The sequence below is a fragment of the Dendrobates tinctorius genome, unplaced genomic scaffold, assembly GCF_039654945.1.
Source record: "Dendrobates tinctorius isolate UK_male_01 unplaced genomic scaffold, ASM3965494v1 ptg000004l, whole genome shotgun sequence".
NCBI classification, from domain to species: Eukaryota; Metazoa; Chordata; class Amphibia; order Anura; family Dendrobatidae; genus Dendrobates; species Dendrobates tinctorius.
This window is the reverse complement of record NW_027361672.1, coordinates 39808408-39829947: the sequence shown is the minus strand read 5'-3', so window position 1 is coordinate 39829947 and position 21540 is coordinate 39808408. Positions and strand designations below refer to the sequence as shown.

The 21540-nt window shown below is 40.1% G+C and overlaps 1 protein-coding gene and 1 long non-coding RNA gene across 4 annotated transcripts in view; one reads left to right on the top strand and one right to left on the bottom strand.

The window, feature by feature from the left end:
* The window catches only part of LOC141083050 (uncharacterized), a 95190-nt gene that overhangs the window by 7397 nt on the left and 66253 nt on the right, over positions 1–21540 (bottom strand). The window contains exon 2 of the long non-coding RNA XR_012230634.1: positions 10214–10322. This is a non-coding gene — a long non-coding RNA (uncharacterized lncRNA). The remainder of the gene's footprint in view (positions 1–10213; positions 10323–21540) is intronic.
* DSP (desmoplakin) overlaps positions 1–21540 on the top strand; it is a 57292-nt gene that overhangs the window by 27181 nt on the left and 8571 nt on the right. For all 3 annotated transcript variants that reach the window (XM_073567175.1, XM_073567191.1, XM_073567182.1), the window contains exons 3-20: positions 46–194; positions 281–449; positions 1765–1893; positions 2917–2967; positions 3292–3453; positions 9349–9453; positions 11494–11589; positions 11879–12004; positions 12244–12396; positions 14014–14168; positions 14608–14734; positions 15557–15797; positions 16756–16988; positions 17663–17829; positions 18932–19070; positions 20666–20859; positions 21130–21292; positions 21449–21532. In XM_073567175.1, the coding sequence (XP_073423276.1) occupies positions 46–194; positions 281–449; positions 1765–1893; positions 2917–2967; positions 3292–3453; positions 9349–9453; positions 11494–11589; positions 11879–12004; positions 12244–12396; positions 14014–14168; positions 14608–14734; positions 15557–15797; positions 16756–16988; positions 17663–17829; positions 18932–19070; positions 20666–20859; positions 21130–21292; positions 21449–21532 (2643 nt within the window). The remainder of the gene's footprint in view (positions 1–45; positions 195–280; positions 450–1764; positions 1894–2916; positions 2968–3291; positions 3454–9348; positions 9454–11493; positions 11590–11878; positions 12005–12243; positions 12397–14013; positions 14169–14607; positions 14735–15556; positions 15798–16755; positions 16989–17662; positions 17830–18931; positions 19071–20665; positions 20860–21129; positions 21293–21448; positions 21533–21540) is intronic.

The window sequence follows — 21540 nt, the reverse complement described above, 5'->3', positions numbered from 1 at the left end:
CTTTAGTAATGGCATATCCAATAATATAGCCATTTTATTTTCCAGGAACTAAAGTATGGAGATGGAAGTCAGCTTGTACGAAATAGAGAACTGGAAGATTGTCTTGGGGGAGCCCAGGAGGAAATGGAGTTGGTTGAAGGCTTGATCAAGGAGATGAGAATGATGGGACAACCATGTGATTCCTACTACAGGAAGTATGGCCATTCAATGACCAGCGGACTTGACTTTGTCTGACAAATAGGAAATATAAGCTGAAAATGTGGTTTGATGTATTTTGTAGATTGCTTCAGCTCGCTGACCAAATGCGTGCCCTTGATAAAGCCATTCATGGTCCACGTATACGCAAGGGATCTAAAGGAGGTGGATATTCTTCCCAGAGTGGCTCAGGATGGGATGATCACACTAAGCGGATCACTACAGAAGCATTAAATCAAATTCGGCAGCAAAAGGTAAGCGGTAAATTGTTAGATTGGACAAATAGGCGATAAATGGCACATTCATATTCAATATAAGTGGAAATTTGATCTTTGGCATTCAAAACCTCATGCAGAGAATTGTTCTCAACAACATGTTCTTAAAGCCTTGTGCAGAGCGAAACGCTTCACTAAGTTCTACATATCTTAAGTGCCTCTTAACAACTGTCTAGTATATCTGTGGTAGTCTTGCTTGAGTGACCATAATTATTAACCGTGATGTTCTTGGGCAGTATGCCAGTACATGTGATTTGGATGACCTGGCTATTTTGTCTCAGCATGACTGTAAAAGCTCGAAGTCTTATGTGGCTGTGTATGTAAAATGGCTGCTACTCTTGGAAATCTGCCATAACGCCCTGGGCGAAGGTGTGACGCTGTGCAGCATTACCTCACCGCGGCGTGTACAGCTCTAAATTATACATTAGTTTCTTGTATTAACACCCAACCTTTTTAGGGAAACCAGAACTACCGTATATGTACAAAAAGGAAAAGGAAGAAATCTATTTTCTGCAGAAAGCGTTAATTTTTAGATTTTAGATTAATTAATAAATTCTTATTTATTAATTGAATTTATATGTAATTTTATATGCATTTCTGAAAAAAAAAACATTTGTGAACTGTACGTGTTTAACATTGCAAAGTATAGGGGAAGCTTTATTTTTTTTTTTACCTATATCTGTAAAACACTCATGGTAAATACGGACACATGGATGGAAACCACTGATGGCACCAGTACCTTTTTTTCATGTACGTTTTTAAACATGGACGTGTGAAAGACGCCTTATGCTAACTTGGTGTTTTTTATGTTCTATGATAGTTGCCATTATGTCAACTCTGATACTGATAGGGGACATTCACGCGACTATCTTCAATCCGAGTGTTGTCCATGATAGAAAAAACGACTGCATTGGTACCATTGTTCTTCAATAGGGCTTCTTTTTTTACATGGACTGAATATCTGCATAAAAATAAAATTGGCACATGCACTAGTGTCTTCTATATTTTGGATGAGACTCGCTAATTCAACAACAACAAAAACATACAATACAGTTCATCAATACAGAATCCAATTTTTTTCACATACATTGCTTAATATAGGAAACTGAATTTAGTTTTGTAAATGTTAATACATACTGATGAAGATAATACAGATGAAAAATCGTTCATTGTTTTTAGGATGAACATCGGATTAATTTTTATGCGCTCGTGATATACTTGTGACTGAGGATAGACAAACATGCAGCAACCTATGGTCTTTGCTAATTTTATTCAATCTGTTCATCTCCTTTAGCGCCAAATAGAAATTGTTGATTGGGGATTTGATGCCGCTTCTGTAGAACAGCAGATCGGTAACCACAGAAAATTCCACAATGCCATTGCCGACTACCGATGGGAACTGGACAAAATTAAAGCAGATCTGGTAATTTTTTTACATTATTACAGATAATTAAATCAGCTACTAGTTAACTTACACCATATTTATTGGCTTGGTCTCCTATGCAAGGTATATAACTTACACAGAAGTGACAGATGGGCACACAAGTTTGTGCTTATACTGAGGTTGTTTTCTTCTTAGATTTCTTCAAAATAGCCCCAATTCAACACATTTTTTTTTGCCAGAATTCTTGCATAAAACACTTAGGCTAGTTTCACACTAGCGTTTCCTGGAGCTGCAGAGGGATGTGCACGGCCGCCGTGAAGCTCCGCCCAAGGCTGCACCTCCTCCGGTCAGCACCGCCTATGGGCGCATGACGCTGCATGCGACCTGCGTACCCTATCTTTAGCATTGGGAACGCAGGCTGTGCACAGATATGAGTTTGCCGGCGCATGCATCCTTTTGACGGTGCGCCGATTGCACCAAAATGCAACACGGTGCGTTTGGCGCAGGTCGGTGCACCGTAAAAAGGACGCATGCGCCTGCAAACGCATACCTGCGCATGGCCTGCGTACCCAATGCTAAAGATAGGGTACGCAGGTTGCATGCAGCGTCATGCGCCCATAGGCGGCGCTGACCGGAGGAGGCACGGCCGTGCGCATCCCTCCGCAGCTCCATGAAAATGTGGAGCTCTGACAAAATGTGACGCCACAGCTTGTCTAATTCATTTCGAGCTGCGGTGTGCCTTACACCAGAAATCTTACTCCAGTCTCTGACTGGAGTAAGTCACAAAGGAGGCACATGCCACTTTTCACGCAACGCTAAAAGAGGCGCCTTTAATTCCAGCATGCCTCCTCACTAAGACTGGTATAAACAATGCCTGTTTAATGAACTGGGGCATTTGTCTTTACTTTGGACCCGGATTAAGGTTCTCTACACTTCCTCCTAAATGCCACCGGTTCTTTTAGGTCTTGAAGTTTATTCGTTTAAATGAAAATCAATAGAATATTTAGTATATTAATGTTTTAATTTATAATTGTGCTAATATAATATTTTTTAATTGTCTAGCGTGAGAAAGGAGCAATTTATCAGCTAGAGGAAGAATACGATGCATTACTGGTAAGTAACTTTTATGACCACAAGAGCCACTATTATTACTTAGGCCAAGGCAGACGTAAACATTCAGTTACGCGATACTTGCAGTCTTCTGAATACCACAAAAATCACTCTTCATATACATGGATGAGACTACCTATGACCCACTAATTGCATACATTTGCAAGCAATCTTCTTTTTCTAAATACACCATGTTGGGATTTGTAGTGATGTAAACAGAGGTGAAGGTTTTGACTAGTTGAGAAACCAATTTAAAGCTCCATATGTTCATCATGGTTATACATTTATTAATCCTCATCCTAATATTCATCTGTTTTACAAATTTAGAAATTCTCTTTTGAAAGAATGGATCAGCTGCGACAACTGCAGAACATCATCCAGGCCACATCCAGAGAAATCATGTGGATCAATGACCGAGAGGAAGAAGAACTGCTCTATGATTGGAGTGACAAGAACACCGACATCCCGAGAAAGCAGGAATCATTCTCTGTAAGCCTCCAGTGCTTGACAATGGTTTCCATTCATTATAAGGTTTTTGGCATCAAGAATAGATGAATTCTTCTAGAGGCAAAAAACACCAGAATCCACACAAAACCCTGACAGATTCCACAATACATTGATTTAAATGAATCAAGAGTCATTAGGATTTCAACAGATTTGCCGTTCCGTCGGTGGTTGCATCTTAAAGGCTATAGATAAGTTATTTTATGCAAAATACTTTTCCTTATAAAATACAAGTGCTCCATTACTTAATAACCTGATTTTTTGTAGAGGTTGCTAGTCAATGTACGTGGAAAAATCAAGAGCGTTTATAAAGACAGTCCAGGATAATACTGATGATGATTATAGTAGATTGCGTAAAGGGATATTCCAATCTCTAAAAAACGAGCACCTCTGTACTGGACAGATGATAATTCTTAGGATAGGTCTCTGCGTAATAAGTCCCTACCCTGCCGCGTTATTCATCGTCTGAGTTATGAGAGATAATGATAGCTGAGTTTAGTGGTCGGCTATCTTTATTATAGCCATAGCAAGCAGGCCATATGCTCGATAGGTGAGTCCATTTGGCCACATTCTCACCAAAAGAGAACTGTGGTCATAAGTGGCTGTGCACATGCCTCACTACCCTTTAATACATTCCATATGAGACTGCTGGAGTACTATACTCAGGTTATCTCCGGCAGTCCCGTAGAGAATGAAAGCACTGCCACTTCATTGTAAGTGGAATTAGATGATCTGTGGGGGCATAGAAGTCAGACCCCCACCAATCTAGCAGTTGCCATCTATCCTATGGGTAGCCTAAGGTGACTGTGCTTTTCTTAACCAAACAAAAAAACACTTTAAAGAGGTTGTCCACTACACGGACACCTTCTCAATCATTATATTCCCCCATGTGAAAAAAAACAGCCTGCAGTCACCACGGCTGTTGGCGCCTTTCCAGTGATGTTGGTTCTGGGTGTCCCATAATGTTATGCTACGCTAGGCCTACCGCCAATCAGTGGCAACTAATGGGCCACTTTACACTCCTTTCCACCAGATGAAACCAACACCCAGAAGAAGTGAGAGCTGCTACAGCTTTCTGACTTCCTCTGAATATCAAAAACACCAATCTATAAACAATGCAAGCCAATAAAATCAATAAGATCTGTATAACTAGTTTATGCACACACACAATAAATGCAAAAAAAAAAGAATAAAATACCACAGGTAATGAACAAATGGGGGATATCACAATAGCAAAAATTAAACCATAGTGGAGACCTAAATCGATGATAAAGTCAAAAGGTAATATTTATTGCAAATAATATTCTGTATTATACTAACAAGTAAAGGTAGGAAGTCAGTATGTAAGGGAGTAATCAAGTACATATAGTAGTTAGAATAAGCCTCCCACAAAGCCACAAAAGTCAGAATTGACATATATAGCCATAAATCCCGCTATATAGCCATAAATCCCGCTATATACCCACATGGCTCCAGAAGTACAGCAACAAGGTAGAAGGTTAAGTCCTACTCCCCCTTGGGCACGTTTCGCAACAACTGCTTTGTCCAGGGAAACGCGCGTTGGGTGTGGTGGGACTTCACCTTCTACCTTGTTGCTGTACTTCTGCAGCCATGTAGGTATATAGCAGGATTTTGGAATATATAGTTCAATTCTGACTTTTGTGGCTTCATTGTAGGCTTATTCTAATTATTTGCCTTACTCCCTTATATACTCACTTACAATCTTTTCCTGTTAGTATAATACAGACAATTATTATTTGCAATGAATATACTCTTGTACCTTTATTTATTATCAATTTATTAAGGTCTCCACTATGGTTTAACACCTGCTATGGGGATATCCTCTGTTTGTTCATTATCTGTGGTGTTCCATTGTTTTTTTCTGTTGATTTCTGTATTTAATTTATGTGTTTTATATACTAGTAATAAAGATCTTATTGATTTTTATTGGCTTGCATTGCTTCTATATTGATGTTTTTGATAAGTTTTGCATTTGAACCTTACTATATGGATTGTATATATAGGTGTTCCTCTGAATATCCGTTACGTCTGATAGAAGCAGGTACGGATTGGGGCTGAAATTTAGCCTTGGCATTTGAAATCACACAGGCCCATGCTGTCCCATTCCCAAGCACCAGATGGGATATATTACTAATATTACTCTGGATGTCGGAAAGCAAGATCAATATTTCTAATGATACTCGTGGCCTGCTGGGGTAAGTGATGGAGTCAGCTCCGTCACAACTCTTAACAGTATATGGGTGTCTTGAGAATACCGATTATGCTAAAAACATAGCAAACAAGGCAGCACACGTCCAGACAGGCCCTTCTGGCATTTGCAAGAATTGCCAGATGGCCAGTCCGGCGCTGGATGGAAGCAAGAGTGAAGTGGCTGCTGATTGGCTGCAGGACTCACGTGACATAATAATGTCATACAAGTAGTGTTGAGCATTCCGATACCGCAAGTATCGGGTATCGGCCGATACTTGCTGTATCGGAATTCCGATACCGACTTCCGATATTTTTTCAATATCGGAAGTCGGCATCGGAATCGGAAGTTCAAAGTTGATTGACAGCCTGACGTCATCATGATGCGCGGTGTGTGCGCATCATGATGCGCCGTCATTTCGGGCCTTCCGGGGGTCTCTGCCGGCCTGCCGGGGGGCTGTGTGGACTGCCCGGGGTCTGTACCGGCCTGCCGGTGGTCTGTGCACCCTGTGGGGGTCTGTACCGGCCTGCCGGGGGGCTGTGCCGGCCTGCCGGTGGTCTGTGCACCCTGTGGGGGTCTGTACCGGCCTGCCGGGGGGCTGTGCCGGCCTGCCGGTGGTCTGTGCACCCTGTGGGGGTCTGTACCGGCCTGCCGGGGGGCTGTGCCGGCCTGCCGGGGGGCTGTGCTGATGTCCGGGGGTCTGTGCAAGCATCGTCCGATGGGACTACAAGTCCCATCTGGCGATGCCTGCTACCATGACAGTGATTGACACATTAGCCAATGATGGGACAGTAGTAGTCCCATCATCCGGCTAATGTGTTAAATGTTAAAAAAAAAAAAAAAAAAAAAATACTACATACATACTACATGCATGCTACATACATACTACATGCTACATACATACTACATACATACCACATACATACTACATACATACTACATACATACCACATACATACCACATATATACCACATACATACTACATACATACTACATACATACTACATACATACTACATACATAACACATATATACTACATGCATGCTACATACATACTACATGCTACATATATACTACATACATACTACATACATACATACTACATATATACTACATGCATGCTACATACATACTACATGCTACATACATACTACATATATACTACATGCATGCTACATACATACTACATGCTACATACATACCACATACATACTACATACATACTACATACATACTACATGCATGCTACATACATACTACATATATACTACATGCATGCTACATACATACTACATGCTACATACATACTACATATATACTACATACATACTACATACATACTACATGCATGCTACATACATACTACATGCTACATACATACCACATACATACTACATACATACTACATGCTACTTACATACTACATATATACTACATGCATGCTACATACATACTGCATGCTACATGCATGCTACATACATACTACATACATACTACATGCTACATACATACCACATATATACTACATACATACTACATACAATACATTCATACAATACATACATAGACATACAGTACATATAACATAGAGTAACATACTTACCATTACTTGTCACATTGTTCCCCGAAGCCATTGTCTTTTGCGGAATAAATATTAACATAACAAACCACAAAAATACTCACCCACGATCCGAAGCAGTCCACGAGTGTGTCCCACGACGATCTTGGGTAGAGAACTGCAGCATCAGCTGTTGCTGCCGTTCTCTACGGGCTGCAGGAATCCAATGACGGAAGGTAGATATCCTTCCGCACTGTATTCCTCCGCCACTTAAAAAAAAAAAAAGTCCCTAGTCTCACTTTATGCCATTGCTGTTTGGGAAATGAACGGCAGCAACAGCTGATGCTGCAGTTCTCTACCCAAGATCGTCGTGGGACACACTCGTGGACTGCTTCGGATCGTGGGTGAGTATTTTTGTGGTTTGTTATGTTAATATTTATTCCGTAAAAGACAATGGCTTCGGGGAACAATGTGACAAGTATTGGTAAGTATGTTACTCTATGTTATATGTACTGTATGTCTATGTATGTATTGTATGAATGTATTGTATGTAGTATGTATGTAGTATATATGTGGTATGTATGTAGCATGTAGTATGTATGTAGTATGTATGTAGCATGCATGTAGCATGCAGTATGTATGTAGCATGCATGTAGTATATATGTAGTATGTATGTAGCATGTAGTATGTATGTAGTATGTATGTGGTATGTATGTAGCATGTAGTATGTATGTAGCATGCATGTAGTATATATGTAGTATGTATGTAGCATGTAGTATGTATGTAGCATGCATGTAGTTTGTATGTAGTATGTATGTAGTATGTATGTGGTATGTATGTAGCATGCAGTATGTATGTAGCATGCATGTAGTATATATGTAGTATATATGTAGCATGTAGTATGTATGTAGTATGTATGTGGTATGTATGTAGCATATATGTAGTATGTATGTAGCATGCAGTATGTATGTAGTATATATGTAGTATGTATGTAGCATGTAGTATATATGTAGTATGCATGTTGCATGCATGTAGTATATATGTAGTATGTATGTAGCATGTAGTATATATGTAGTATGTATGTTGCATGTAGTATATATGTAGTATGCATGTTGCATGCATGTAGTATATATGTAGTATGTATGTTGCATGTAGTATGCATGTTGTATGTATGTAGCATGTATGTAGCATGTAATTTTTTTTTTTTTTTTTTTTTACATTCAACACATTAGCCGGATGATGGGACTACTACTGTCCCATCATTGGCTAATGTGTCAATCACTGTCATGGTAGCAGGCATCGCCCGATGGGACTTGTAGTCCCATCGGACGATGCCTGCACAGACCCCCGAAGCCTGCACAGCCCCCCGGCAGGCCGGCACAGCCCCCTGGCAGGCCGGCACAGCCCCCCGGAGCCTGCACAGCCCCCCGGCAGGCCGGCACAGCCCCCCGGCAGGCCGGCACAGCCCACCGGAGCCTGCACAGACCCCCGGCAGGCCGGCACAGACCACCGGAGCCTGCACAGACCCCCTGGCAGGCCGGCACAGCCCCCCGAAAGGCCCGTACAGACCCCAGAGAGGCTGTACAAGGGAAAAACAGGATTTTTCTTATTCCGATACCGGAAGTCCCATAGACTTGAATGGGACTTCCGGTATCGGAATCGGCGATACCGATACTTTTTTTTAAGATCGGCCGATCCATTCCGATCCGATACTTTGAAGTATCGGACGGTATCGCTCAACTCTACATACAAGCCTCTGGAGATCTAGCATTGATATTGTGGTAAGGTGCTAACACCAGAGGTGACTACAGGTTGTTTTTTTTTTTTTAAATGTGGGGGTATATAATAATTTAGAAGGGGATGTCGAGTATTAGACCACTGCTTTAAAGAACAACAACAAAAATTGGTCTGACATCAGGGGACATTCAGGCTTCTCTATACCCTCTATATCGTTGGCCAATTTAGCCAAAATCATCTATCTTGACAAATATTAATCTAATGTGTATGTCTAGATTTAGTCACATGGCAGAATTTTAAATGCAACACTGAGTGTGACTAGTGAAAATATATGAAAAACTGCCATTAATCAACTTTTTTCCCTTATTGTTTAGAAACTTATGAGTCAACTGGAGGTTAAGGAAAAAGAATTGAACAAGCTGAAACAAGAAAGTGACCAACTGATTTTGAGTCAACATCCAGCATCAGACAAGATTGAGGTAAAGCTATGATGGAGATGAAAGGCAAAGATCAGAGCTTCTTAACCAGAGAACTCTAAAATGAGTTCATTAGTTGTGATGAGAAATACATAACTTGGATGAAATAATGGCACCTTTATGCTGTCATTGAGGCAAAGTCTTGTCTCCATTGTAATTATTTAAAATTGTTTTTCACATTAGAAGAATGTTGACCTTTTCCAGCTGACTTCTGCAGGACCGGTCAATTGTGTATGTTGGTGTCCCATCAGCAGATGTCAATGGAAAGAAGGTCTAGGCACATTAAATTTCAATGCAAAATCCTTTTGTTCTTATAGGAAATAAGTTGGTTTCATAAAAGTTTGTTCGCCACGTACACCCATTTTCCCATTGTTACGGATTAGGTACATTTTTAGATGTTTATGGTGATATACAAGAATAGTAAAGCCAAATTTGTCAGGCGTGAAGTTGTTTTATGAGGCTTTATATAGGACTGCTGGCAAAAAGCTTTCATGACTGCGCCTGACAATTTGTGGATAACTAGATGTTGTCCACTATATTACCTTGTCCCAGGCCCAATAGCTTACGCTGCCTCTTCTTAAACAGCTCATATCATTAAAGATGCAACCTCATCAAATTAAATGACAGTCTTGTTATTGGTTTGAATTCCACTAGGTTACCATGCCCATTGTGGTCATAAGTGGCATAGGATAACTATAGGCTCCCATAATAAAATAATCATATCACGAGGTACATATTTATGCAGTGAAAAGAAAAAATATACCGATGCATTCCAGTCTACAGGATGTCAAAGGGATACTCTTGAGTCTTGACATATGCTGGGCGAATGAGGGCTCTATTTGGTTTTTCTGCTGGAGCTTGCCTGTAATGTACTTGAAAGTAAAAGAGTCAACAAAATGTTAATTACAAGTCACAATAATATAAAGTGACATAAAAACATAGTCACATACAGAGTGGATAACTAAACTTAGTAACCACTTCAACACTGTCTAATGAATTTGCAAAATTAAGCTACAGGACAAATTCCCCTGTGGTAGAGCAGCTCACTCGGCTGGACACAGAGGTAGAAATGGAACACTGTCTCTTTAATAACGTGCTTGGTCTATTAAAGGTAGCATAAACCCAGCTGGGAAAATAAACACGGCCCTCTGGGCAAAACAGCAAAGCAAACAAAAATGCTGTACATAGTCCATAAGTTTTCAGGTAGCTGCACGATCTGCAGCACCACAGGTTCAGTCTTTCCTCCTCACGACACAAACCACTGGAGAATCCTCTCTCCAGCCCTGCTGAACAAAGACTGCCTCTGGAGCCCAGCTATTTAAGCCCAAGACCATGTGACTATCATTTGACTGATCACATGAGTGTGACATCACACAGGTCCTGTCAGCACAAGGCAGTGCAGGTTCTGCAGGTGGAGATAAGGTGGACATCCTACCATCCACTCTATGGATGTCCACATAAAAGCCAGCCCATTTATGCAACTTAGCTTAATCCTCACAACATGTAATGTGCTGGAGGAAAATATTCTGGGTTTCACATCACTGATGCCATTAAGTTTAGTTACACATATCTCCCCTCCAGTACTTTACCAGTGACTTTGTCACACGCCATACACTTTAGATAGCTGTTGGCCAATCGTTCGTTCGGCAGGCATTTCGGCCAACTTTCCCATATACGGGGGTGCTCCCCCTGTGGAGCACTCATGTTTTCTCTGTGAGAGAATGGTTGTCAGACATCTCTGTAGGTGGCATATCTCTTAGAGAAAAAAAGGATTGACAGTCTGAAATTTGACATGCTGGATCCTTCTGTCCCCCAACATCTCCCATCAGGGTAAAGTCAAGAGTTACCCATACCTATTTGACTTTCAGCGGAACCTGTCGATATCTGCAAATTCAGCCAAAATTAGTTTAATGTATTGGGGGGGGTTGGTCTTTAATCTCCAATACGTTAGTTCAATTAAAGTTTTATCTTGGATTAAGCCACTTAATGTATATTGTGTCTATTCCTTATGCACTGCTATTGATGGAGGCTTTTCTTTCTCAGGCTTACATGGATACACTGCAGACTCAATGGAGTTGGATTCTTCAAATCACCAAATGCATTGATGTTCATTTGAAAGAAAATGCTGCGTACTTCCAAGTAAGCTACAAGCCAATTTTGTAACAACATCAATTGCTGTTCTTTTCTGGAAACTCAAGAAGGGCGGTTTGTTACCTAGCCATGCCGACTTTGCCTATTGAAAACCATGAAGCGCAGGCTTCTGGAGTTCTTCACTTTGGCTTAATATGGAGAATTGCTCCTAGTCCTAACTATAACAATGGTCTAGATTTATAGAAAAGTTCAAGAATCAGAATCTAGAATCTTATTAATGTGTTATTTGTTCATTCTGAATAATTTTTTAATTTTCACAATGTCATTTTATTTTTAGTTTTTTGATGAGGCACAGGGCACCCAAACTTACTTAACAAATCTTCAAGACACTATCCGAAAGAAGTACCCATGCGACAAAAGCATGCCATTGCCGCGAGTCCTAGAAATGATTAAAGACTTAGAGGTATGATTCTGATCTGTCTTTCCACTTTATCAACTATCAGACCCAGAAATCTAAACAGATCAATATACAAACTTCATACGTGGTCATCTCCACCTCTGTTTCTAGTCTTCTGTAATTCCGTATTATATTGCAGAGTGTTCCACTTTCTAGGAATTGGATGCCAACTGATGTATATTTATAATATCTATACTACTAACCAATGGAGTTTATATGGCTAAAAGTTAATTATTTTTTTGCAGAAAGAAAGAGACAAAATTAATGAATACAAGCGACAGGTTCAAAACTTAGTCAACAAATCCAAGAAAATTGTACAGCTCAAACCGAGAAACCCAGACTACAAGAGAGAAAAACCGATTGTTCTTAAGGCTCTTTGTGACTACAAGCAGGACCAGGTATCATTTATTTTATTTTTATAAAATGTACCGTATATATACTTGAGTATAAGCCGAGTTTTTTTCAGCACATTTTTTTGTGCTGAAAGCTCTCCACTCGGCTTATGCTCAAGTCATTGTCCCAGAATATGGAGGGGGTGCAGCGGGTGTCACATCAGGGGGCGTGATGAAGGAGTTCAATTCGAAACATACGTAGGGCAGGCAGGCAGGTCTCATGGGAGAATTCGTACTCAGCCATAGCTAAGGTAATACATTAATTCATGTTTGGTCGTCCTGAGGATTACTAATATGATGGTAGTTACTTTCTGTTATTCAGTGATTATCAGACACAAATATATGACCTTTTAGTATTAGTGTATTGTCTGCATATATAATATAGGACCCACTAATCATTTATAACTACCAGTTGTGGCTTTTGTATTGATTTGGTATACTCTTCACTCTGAGGATCTATTCGTAACTACACTCACTGGCCACTTTATTAGGTACACCTGTCCAACTGTGTGTTAAGACTTAATTTCTAATCAGCCAATCACATGGCGGCAACTCAGTGCATTTAGGCATGTAGACATGGTCAAGACAATCTCCTGCAGTTCAAACCGAGCATCAGTATGGGGAAGAAAGGTGATTTGAGTGCCTTTGAACGTGGCATGATTGTTGGTGCCAGAAGGGCTGGTCTGAGTATTTCAGAAACTGCTGATCTACTGGGATTTTCACGCACAACCATCTCTAGGGTTTACAGAGAATGGTCCGAAAAAGAAAAAAAATCCAGTGAGTGGCAGTTCTGTGGCCGGAAATGCCTTGTTGATGCCAGAGGTCAGAGGAGAATGGGCAGACTGGTTCGAGCTGATAGAAAGGCAACAGTGACTCAAATTGCCACCCGTTACAACCAAGGTAGGCAGAAGAGCATCTCTGAACGCACAGTGCGTCGAACTTTGAGGCAGATGGGCTACAGCAGCAGAAGACCACACTGGGTACCACTCCTCTCAGCTAAGAACAGGCATCTGATGGCTACTTTCAGCAGGATAATGCGCCATGTCATAAAGCTCGAATCATCTCAGATTGGTTTCTTGAACATGACAATGAGTTCACTGTACTCAAATGGCCTCCTCAGTCACCAGATCTCAATCCAATAGAGCATCTTTGGGATGTGGTGGAACGGGAGATTCGCATCAGGGATGTGCAGCCGACAAATCTGCGCCAACTGTGTGATGCCATCATGTCAATATGGTCCAAAATCTCTGAGGAATGCTTCCAGCACCTTGTTGAATCTCTGCCACGAAGAATTGAGGCAGTTCTGAAGGCAAAAGGGGGTCCAACCCGTTACTAGCATGGTGTACCTAATAAAGTGGCCAGTGAGTGTATATTGTATACCATATGGTCTTTCCCCTGTGGGCCTTGCCCGTCCTTGCTGATGAGAGTTTATGTATACCCGTATTTTTTTACTACCATTTTTTCATCTGTTTTTTAATCTATTAATAAAAAGTTTTGTATTTTCAATAGTTGACGGCTCAATTGTCTTTGTTGGATAATTTCCTATGCATTAATAATGTATATTTAATCAAACATGTATGAAAATAGTTTACTACAATTTCATTGTTTTAAATGTCTGCACAGAAAGTTATTCACAAAGGAGATGAATGCATCTTGAAGAACAATTCTCAGCGCAGCAAGTGGAATGTAACGGGTCCTGGTGGGCTAGACATGGTGGTTCCATCTGTCAGTTTGATTATCCCTCCACCAAATCCTGGTGCTATAGACTTGTCTTCCAAGTAAGATTCTCCAGCATTTTTAAATGTTTTAGCTGATTATAAGGAATATATCATTAAGTGTGAAGAGAAGAGTTGTCCGAACCTGCTGATGAGTCTGGCTGACCATCTAAAGTGTATAGGGGCCTACCATATCCCCGACAGATCAAGATGATGGGGAGAAATGGATTGGCATGTAAATTAATATCACCCGATCTTTTTGTTATCCCATGAGATAAGCCATTACCATTGGTGTTCCACAGTTATCTGAGGTGTATGCGCACCTTTAGTTGTGGATTTTCGAGACTGGATATATATGATATGATTATGTGATTGACCAAGAATTGAACTGCTTAAGGCTTCAAGATTAGATAGCAAGCACATACCCCTGACTGATAATTATCTACTTGCATGTCCTCTCACATCTTGAGCATAAGTACAATAAACTTATTTCATGTTTCAGGATAGAACAGTTTTATGAAGCGATTCTTACTCTCTGGAACCAATTGTACATCAATATGAAGAGCTTGGTGTCCTGGCACTACTGCATGATTGACATAGAGAAAATTAGGACCATGACACTTGCTAAGGTATGAGTTTATGTATATATTAGAATAATATGGTTAACCACTTCAAGACCAGGCCAATTGGCCCCCGTTCATAAGCAGGCACATTTTTATTGTACATGCAGTTTAAAGAGCTATAAAGCTTTATTTGGATATTCAAATAATTTTTGCATTTTTTTCATGAAATGTAGAGCCTAAATTTTGTTTTATTTCAAACTTTATTTTTTTGCCGATATCGGACAATATCCATGGGAAAATAAAGGAATTTTTATGTTTTAATAACCACAAAAGATCAATAAAATACATTTTAAATTTTGCTCCCCTTATATATATCCAACACTTTTTTTTTTTTTTTTTGATGAGGGCGGGGCTATTAACAGGAATATGGATTGTCCTTTATTTTTTTTTATTTTTCTCTGCCTTTTATTATTTGGTATATTATTCCCAGTTACAGTGGAAATTCAGCTTCCTGCTTGCTTAGCAGAACTGATCTAAGTCTGTTATAGGTCCCAGAATCCCTTGCTCCCTACCCACATACAGCAACAGCATGATCGCTGGGTTTGATGGTGGAAGCACTGTGAGCGCATCCTATTATGTATACATATCACTTGTTCAGTGATGTTTACTCAGCAATGGAGAATGCAGCGACTGTTTATTACTGCCTTTGCCTTCTCTATGGAGAGTTTGGCTGTGTATGACAAGCGACTCCCTGCTCCCGCAGCGGCATAATTTTGAAAAGCGACTTCGTCGCTACGTAGAACACAGACCGCCCAAACATTTGTTTATCGGTGGTCCAGAAGTAGTTAAAATGTATGTTATTATTAAATATGTGGTTTCTTATTACAGCTCAAGACCATGCGTCAAGAAGACTACCAAAGGGTTGTATCAGATTTGGAAGTACATTACCAGGAATTCATGAGAAATAGCCAGGGCTCAAACATGTTCGGCGATGATGACAAAAGAAAAATGCACAGCCAGTTTTCTGAAGCACAGAAGCATTATCAGACCCTGGTGGTACAACTCCCCAGCTACCAAACTAAGGAGACCACATACATCAAGACACGACCACAGCAGCAAATAAACAGTTGTACGTAAATATGTTCAAGTGCAGCTTACAAACTACATTTCCTACCACACCCCATCTGTTCGATACATAGTTCCTGTGTCGACTTGTAGATTACGGCAAGATAAGATGGTCATCAGACAGTTATACAAGCAGTGCTCACCCCATTCTATTACATTTCAGTTGTTATGATTTTTAAATACAATGTCCATTAGTGTTCAAGGTTGTATGAATGTAATAATTTAAGGCCTCATTTATACAACTGGCTTCAGGCTGGGTATTGTGTAGATCGACAGTATGGTGGATATCAATAAGGGCATGCAAACCACCATACAATAGGAGTCATATCTTCTAAGATAAATGTTCCACATTTGCATTAAATTACGGGCCACAATACACAGCAGCGTTTTTCTGCTAATATTACAGTAGTCCATTTGGATCCAGCTTAATTTCAAATTGGCCAGAGGCCAGATATCAGTAATCTAGAAGTTCATAGAGCATAGTTGTCGTGCAGCTTGGTGTAATTAGTGAATTCTCTAAAAAGGGTTGTCCTGCCACAAGATATTGATGGCATTTCCAGGGTCCACCTCCACCGATCAGTCATTTGTTCACTTCCGGACAAATTTAAACATTTAATGGAAGTGCAGTATGTAGCTTCATTCAATGTGTAATGGCTGCTACAGAATAATGCAAAACCGCTTCTACTCAATGAGTAGCAGCCACTGCCTAGTACTACAGAACAGTCTCTATGCTGGAGAACAGGAGTAGCTCTGTAGTACTTGGCAGCGGCTGCTACACATTACGTAGAGCAGCTTAGTGGAACTTCATTCAGTGGTTACATCTGACCCTCAAAGTTTCTGATATTATTGACAACATCTTGTGACAAGACAACTCCTTTAATGTTGATTGATGTATGTGTTTACCTCTGATATTTAATCTTTATTGTCACATAACATCTTGTTATCTGGTTATTTCACTTTAGCTGAAAGAGTTGAAGTTGTTACCCAGAATACTGCCTCCAATTTGAAAGGAAGCAATACTTCTACTACTGTAGTAGACAGTGACAGGCTGAAACAGGAGAACTGGCTGCTGTTAGAGCTCCAAAAGATCCGCCAGCAAATGGAGATCCACGAGAACAAGCTTCTGCAAAGGAATGTCTACAATGTTGATCAAGAAACCTTCAGAGACTTCTCATACAGAATAAATGATTTAGAGGTATGCCACTATTCAAAATTATGAGAAATTCAGCTTATTATTTTTATTCGACCTGCTGTGCTTTTTATACTCCATTGATAAAGTATATGAAGGAATATAATCAATTGTGTCTATATGTAAGCCATAACAGAAAACATAATACACACTTATTGGCCCCTTTGCAAAATAGTGATATTTTGAATAATGTCAGAGAATTAGTTAAAAAAACAGGAGGAGATATTGGGGCTCACAATCAAAATTTTCCTATCAGTATGCCTTTGGAGTGAGGTGAGAAAACTGATAATCAAAGGAAACCCAATCAAACTCCGTGCAGATGTGGTCCATGTGGGCACTTGAACTCAGGGCCATAGTGCTGCTTAGAGTAGATCCAAAAATATGTTTCACAGGAAATTTCATGGAGCAAAATAAATGTTTCTTGACAAAGATGGTATGTAGTATAAGAGACTGATGGCGCCCATGTTCATGTCCACAAAAGGGTGGGAAAGTCTGAGGGGAAAGGTAGTGGGTAAGAATATATAGTATATTTACATTTGTATATGGAAGTAAATGCAAATTGTGAAGGTTTTCTCAGGAATGATGGTATATGTTAATGACGAGTAGATCCGGCTTGTGCTTTATACTTGGGTGTTATTTACCTAAAATTTTGGTGCCTCTCTTCTACTTGTCTTTGCCAGACTTTGAGAGGAGATGGACAAAACTTTGCAGCTCAACTTACCAAGATTAAAGAGATGATCCTGAGCTTAAAGGACTCAGACAAGTCGGCGTATATGCAGTCAGAGCTGAATGCACTACTGAAGAAAATGGAGACTATCCATGGTTTTTCTGCAGACCACTTGGAAAGGTACAATAAAGTGTTATTAAATCTCAGTTACACATAACCATGGTGGTTTAATAACTCTAGATCACAAACATGTTTTATGAGTGATTTCAGCATTTAGAATTTATTTAGTCCTATTGGACAAAAAAACGGTTACTCAATGTAAACTAATTTGGGCACTGGCTTTAACCGGACATCACAGAGGAACCCATCATTATGCTACGTGTCTATTTATTATACAAGCTTCCTCTAAAGAACAAAATGGAATTATGCCTAGTAAACCATTTACATTTCCAGGTAGCGGACTTTTCAGACCAGCTTGTTCCATTATGTAAATGAGCCAGCAAGTCCCCCATCATGCCACACTAACCCTCGCCTGATGCCAACCCCTTAGCCTTGATGGCCAGACTGTAACTGGGAGCAGTACTGAAATGTCATTTATGCACAGTATGTCAGTATAGCTATTGCCCACAGTAGGGGTGGCACCGTTCATAAGCTGTATCGGGAATATACAACACATGTGAAAGATTTCAGTACTGATCAGTCACTGGCATAATTGTGCAGTGGTCCATTATATGTCTTAAAGGGAAGCTGTCAGCAGGATTTTACCCACCAAAATTATATGCTCATGTAAATATTTCAAAGACAAGTCTGGCAATACTTTTATATCACCAGTACATTCCTCCGTTACTGCAAAATCAGCACTTTAAATTATATGCAAATGAGGATTTAGAGTTATTGTAGAAATGAATCCTCTGTCACTCCAGCTCTATTCCGCTCCTCCTCCTGATTGACTCACAGCTTCTATGCTGTGAGCCGTCAGGAAAAGGAGTGATTGAAAACCCTTACTCAGAGCTGTAGATGGTTTATTAGGAATAATCTGACAGACTCCTGTTAACAAGAATAAAAACAATGCAGCAAAGTTCCATTAATCTGACAATTGATTGTCTGGATTTTACTAATGCAGCAAAACTGAAAATTCCAGATTATCATATGGGGTTTAAACCTATGAAATATGTTACTATTAAACATCTTCAACCAGGAAGTTAGTGGGCAACCTTTACTATTTAGACAGGTTTCCTGTATTTTTGTCCTGCTAATTTTTTTTTTTTTATTTGTCCTTAAGACTTCAGGCACTGAGGATTTTACTTCAAAACATTCTTCAGCTTGAAGATCTGATAAAGGTTTATGAAGCTCGATTGACAGAAGAAGAAACAATTTCCCTTGATCCAGCAAAAGTTGAAGCATACAGAAATGCATTGAAGGTAAGAAAATTGCCAACTAGTACACTAAAATGTTTCTGAAGTCTCCATTTTGCCTTTGTATGTGGCCTCAGATGTGCTGCACTGATAGTACATTTTTATTCCTGAACATCATTTTTTAACTAATGAAGTCCAATACTGCTTTCTAATTTCTGAATAAATCTCATTCTTTATGAATCTCTGAAATGGAGCTTCACGTCACTAGAAAAAAAACATTATTTTTCAGCACTGGAGTGGTGCTTCTAATGTAAGGTCCCTGCCCCCATTGTTATACTCTTCATCTTTTTTTTGGAGTCGCTACAGTCCGATGACACCATCTTGCGACCTCAACTTCTGACTGGTCAGAAGTTATGTCACAAGTCCTCAATGCAAGTCTATGAAAATCAGGACAAGGCTCTCATAGACTTACATTGAAGAATGACCTCTGACTCACTCCCTGAAGCAATGGAGCGATCCGGCAGGTCACAAGCTTCTGGAGATCGATGGGAGGGGAAGACGGCGACAAGTAAGTATGAGACTAGGGTCAAGGACCTTACATTAGAAGCAACACTCCAGCGCTGCAAAAAAATAATGCTGGAGTGGTGCTTTACTCACTGAGTACTGTTTATACAACAATCACAATAATTTAACATTGTGCACTGACCCCTTAAGGGGGTTGTCAGACACCGAAATACATTATTCTTTTAGGCATGGATGATTTTAAAGTAATTAACAGGCAAACTCATCTGTTCTATTCTAATGTCCAAAAAGGAAGACACCCTAAAGTGCCCGTTTGCAAAGAAGCAAGTTGAATGACTTAGGGTACCGTTACACTTAGCAATGCACCAGCGATCCCGACAACTATATGAATCGCTGGTGCATCGCTAAGTGGTCGCTAGTGAGCTGCCACACGGGCAGATCTCACCAGTGACATAGCAGGGGTCGGGGGTCGTTACTTACCTGTCAGACGCGGCGATCCTGACGTCCTCCCGCCCGCGTCCACGCGTCGCTCGTCGGCGCCACAGGAAGCGCACGACGAGAAATGATCCAGGACGTTCTCGCGCGACCAGCAATGAGCAGCGGGGGGAGCTGGTCGGAGGTAAGTATCAGATATAGCGATATCGCTAGCAATATCGCTGCTATGTCACAAAATCGGTGATGTTACAGCGGTATTGCTAGTGATATCGCTATGTGTAATGGGGGCTTTAGGTCCATGTATGAATAAGGTTCACCTATCTCCTTTGATAGCTGATGTTAGGAGAAAGAAGAATCGGATATGTTAACTTTTAAGGTTTAATCTTGCTCTGATCAAGAACACATGCCCTATCAACCAAAATGTGTATGGGCTGTTGGAAGAAAAAGCTAAGAATCAGGTGTATGGACAGTTTTATACTTGTGACATAAAAAATTTGGTGTTTGTTCTTTTTATCTATTTAGTAAACTTTGGTTTTACCTCTGAAATCAGGCACTGACCAAATTAAATTTCATGATATCCAAAGTTCGCATGCACGATACAGTAACCATATGTAAAATACTCCAACCATACCACTTTAGCCGTATGTTTGTTTTTACCATCATACACTGTTTCCTATATTAAGTTTTACAATATTACATTTCAGAAAATGAAAATGGAGCTAGAACAGAAGAAATCGCAGCTGTTATCTCTGGATACAGAGCTAAAAAAAACCTTGCAGATAAATGACCGAGTTGTCCAGGCCTATCCATATTGTGAAGTAGACCTCTCCAAATTCGCTGACAAAGCCAATCAACTGACTGAGCGCTGGCACAGGATTGAAAAAGAAATTGATGACAGGTAAATGTGTTTTGCTAGTGAAATGAGACCCGAACATTATATTCTGGGCACAGGATCTTTATGCTGTAACCAATACAATGTGTTTTGGATGAGTCTGAAGACATCGGTGTGTATAAGTATTACAGACTGGAAATGTGGGCCACCTAGTGCTGCCATAGGACTACGGTTACCATAGGAATAGTATAAAGAATGAATAAAAGACTTCAGCGGGTATTCGGATCTTATGAGGTTGCATATGTATATGAGTTCTAATAATGCTTCCTTATCTAGATCTTGGGAGCTTGAAAAGCAAGGAAAACAGCTGAGGAATTACCGAGATATGTATCAGTCCCTGAGCAAGTGGATCGGTGACACCAAACAGAAGATAGATGTCTTAGAGTCTGCAAAGCTTTCAGATGCCAACACAGTTGCAAGATACCTAAATGAACAAAAGGTGGGTAAAACTGATTATCATCCCTCTAAACTTTTTTGTTAACATATTTGTGGATGCAATCTTTAAACTTTGCCCTGTGGCCTATATGACCAATCTTATAAATGTATTGAATGGTAGAGAAGTTCCAGAATTGAAAAGTTTTCTTTTGTGTCTTAGAATTTAAATGTCGAAATACAAGGCAAAAGAGAAAGGGTTGAAGAGGTGATGAAGACTGCAGACCAATGTGCATCTTCGATCAAGGTAAGCTA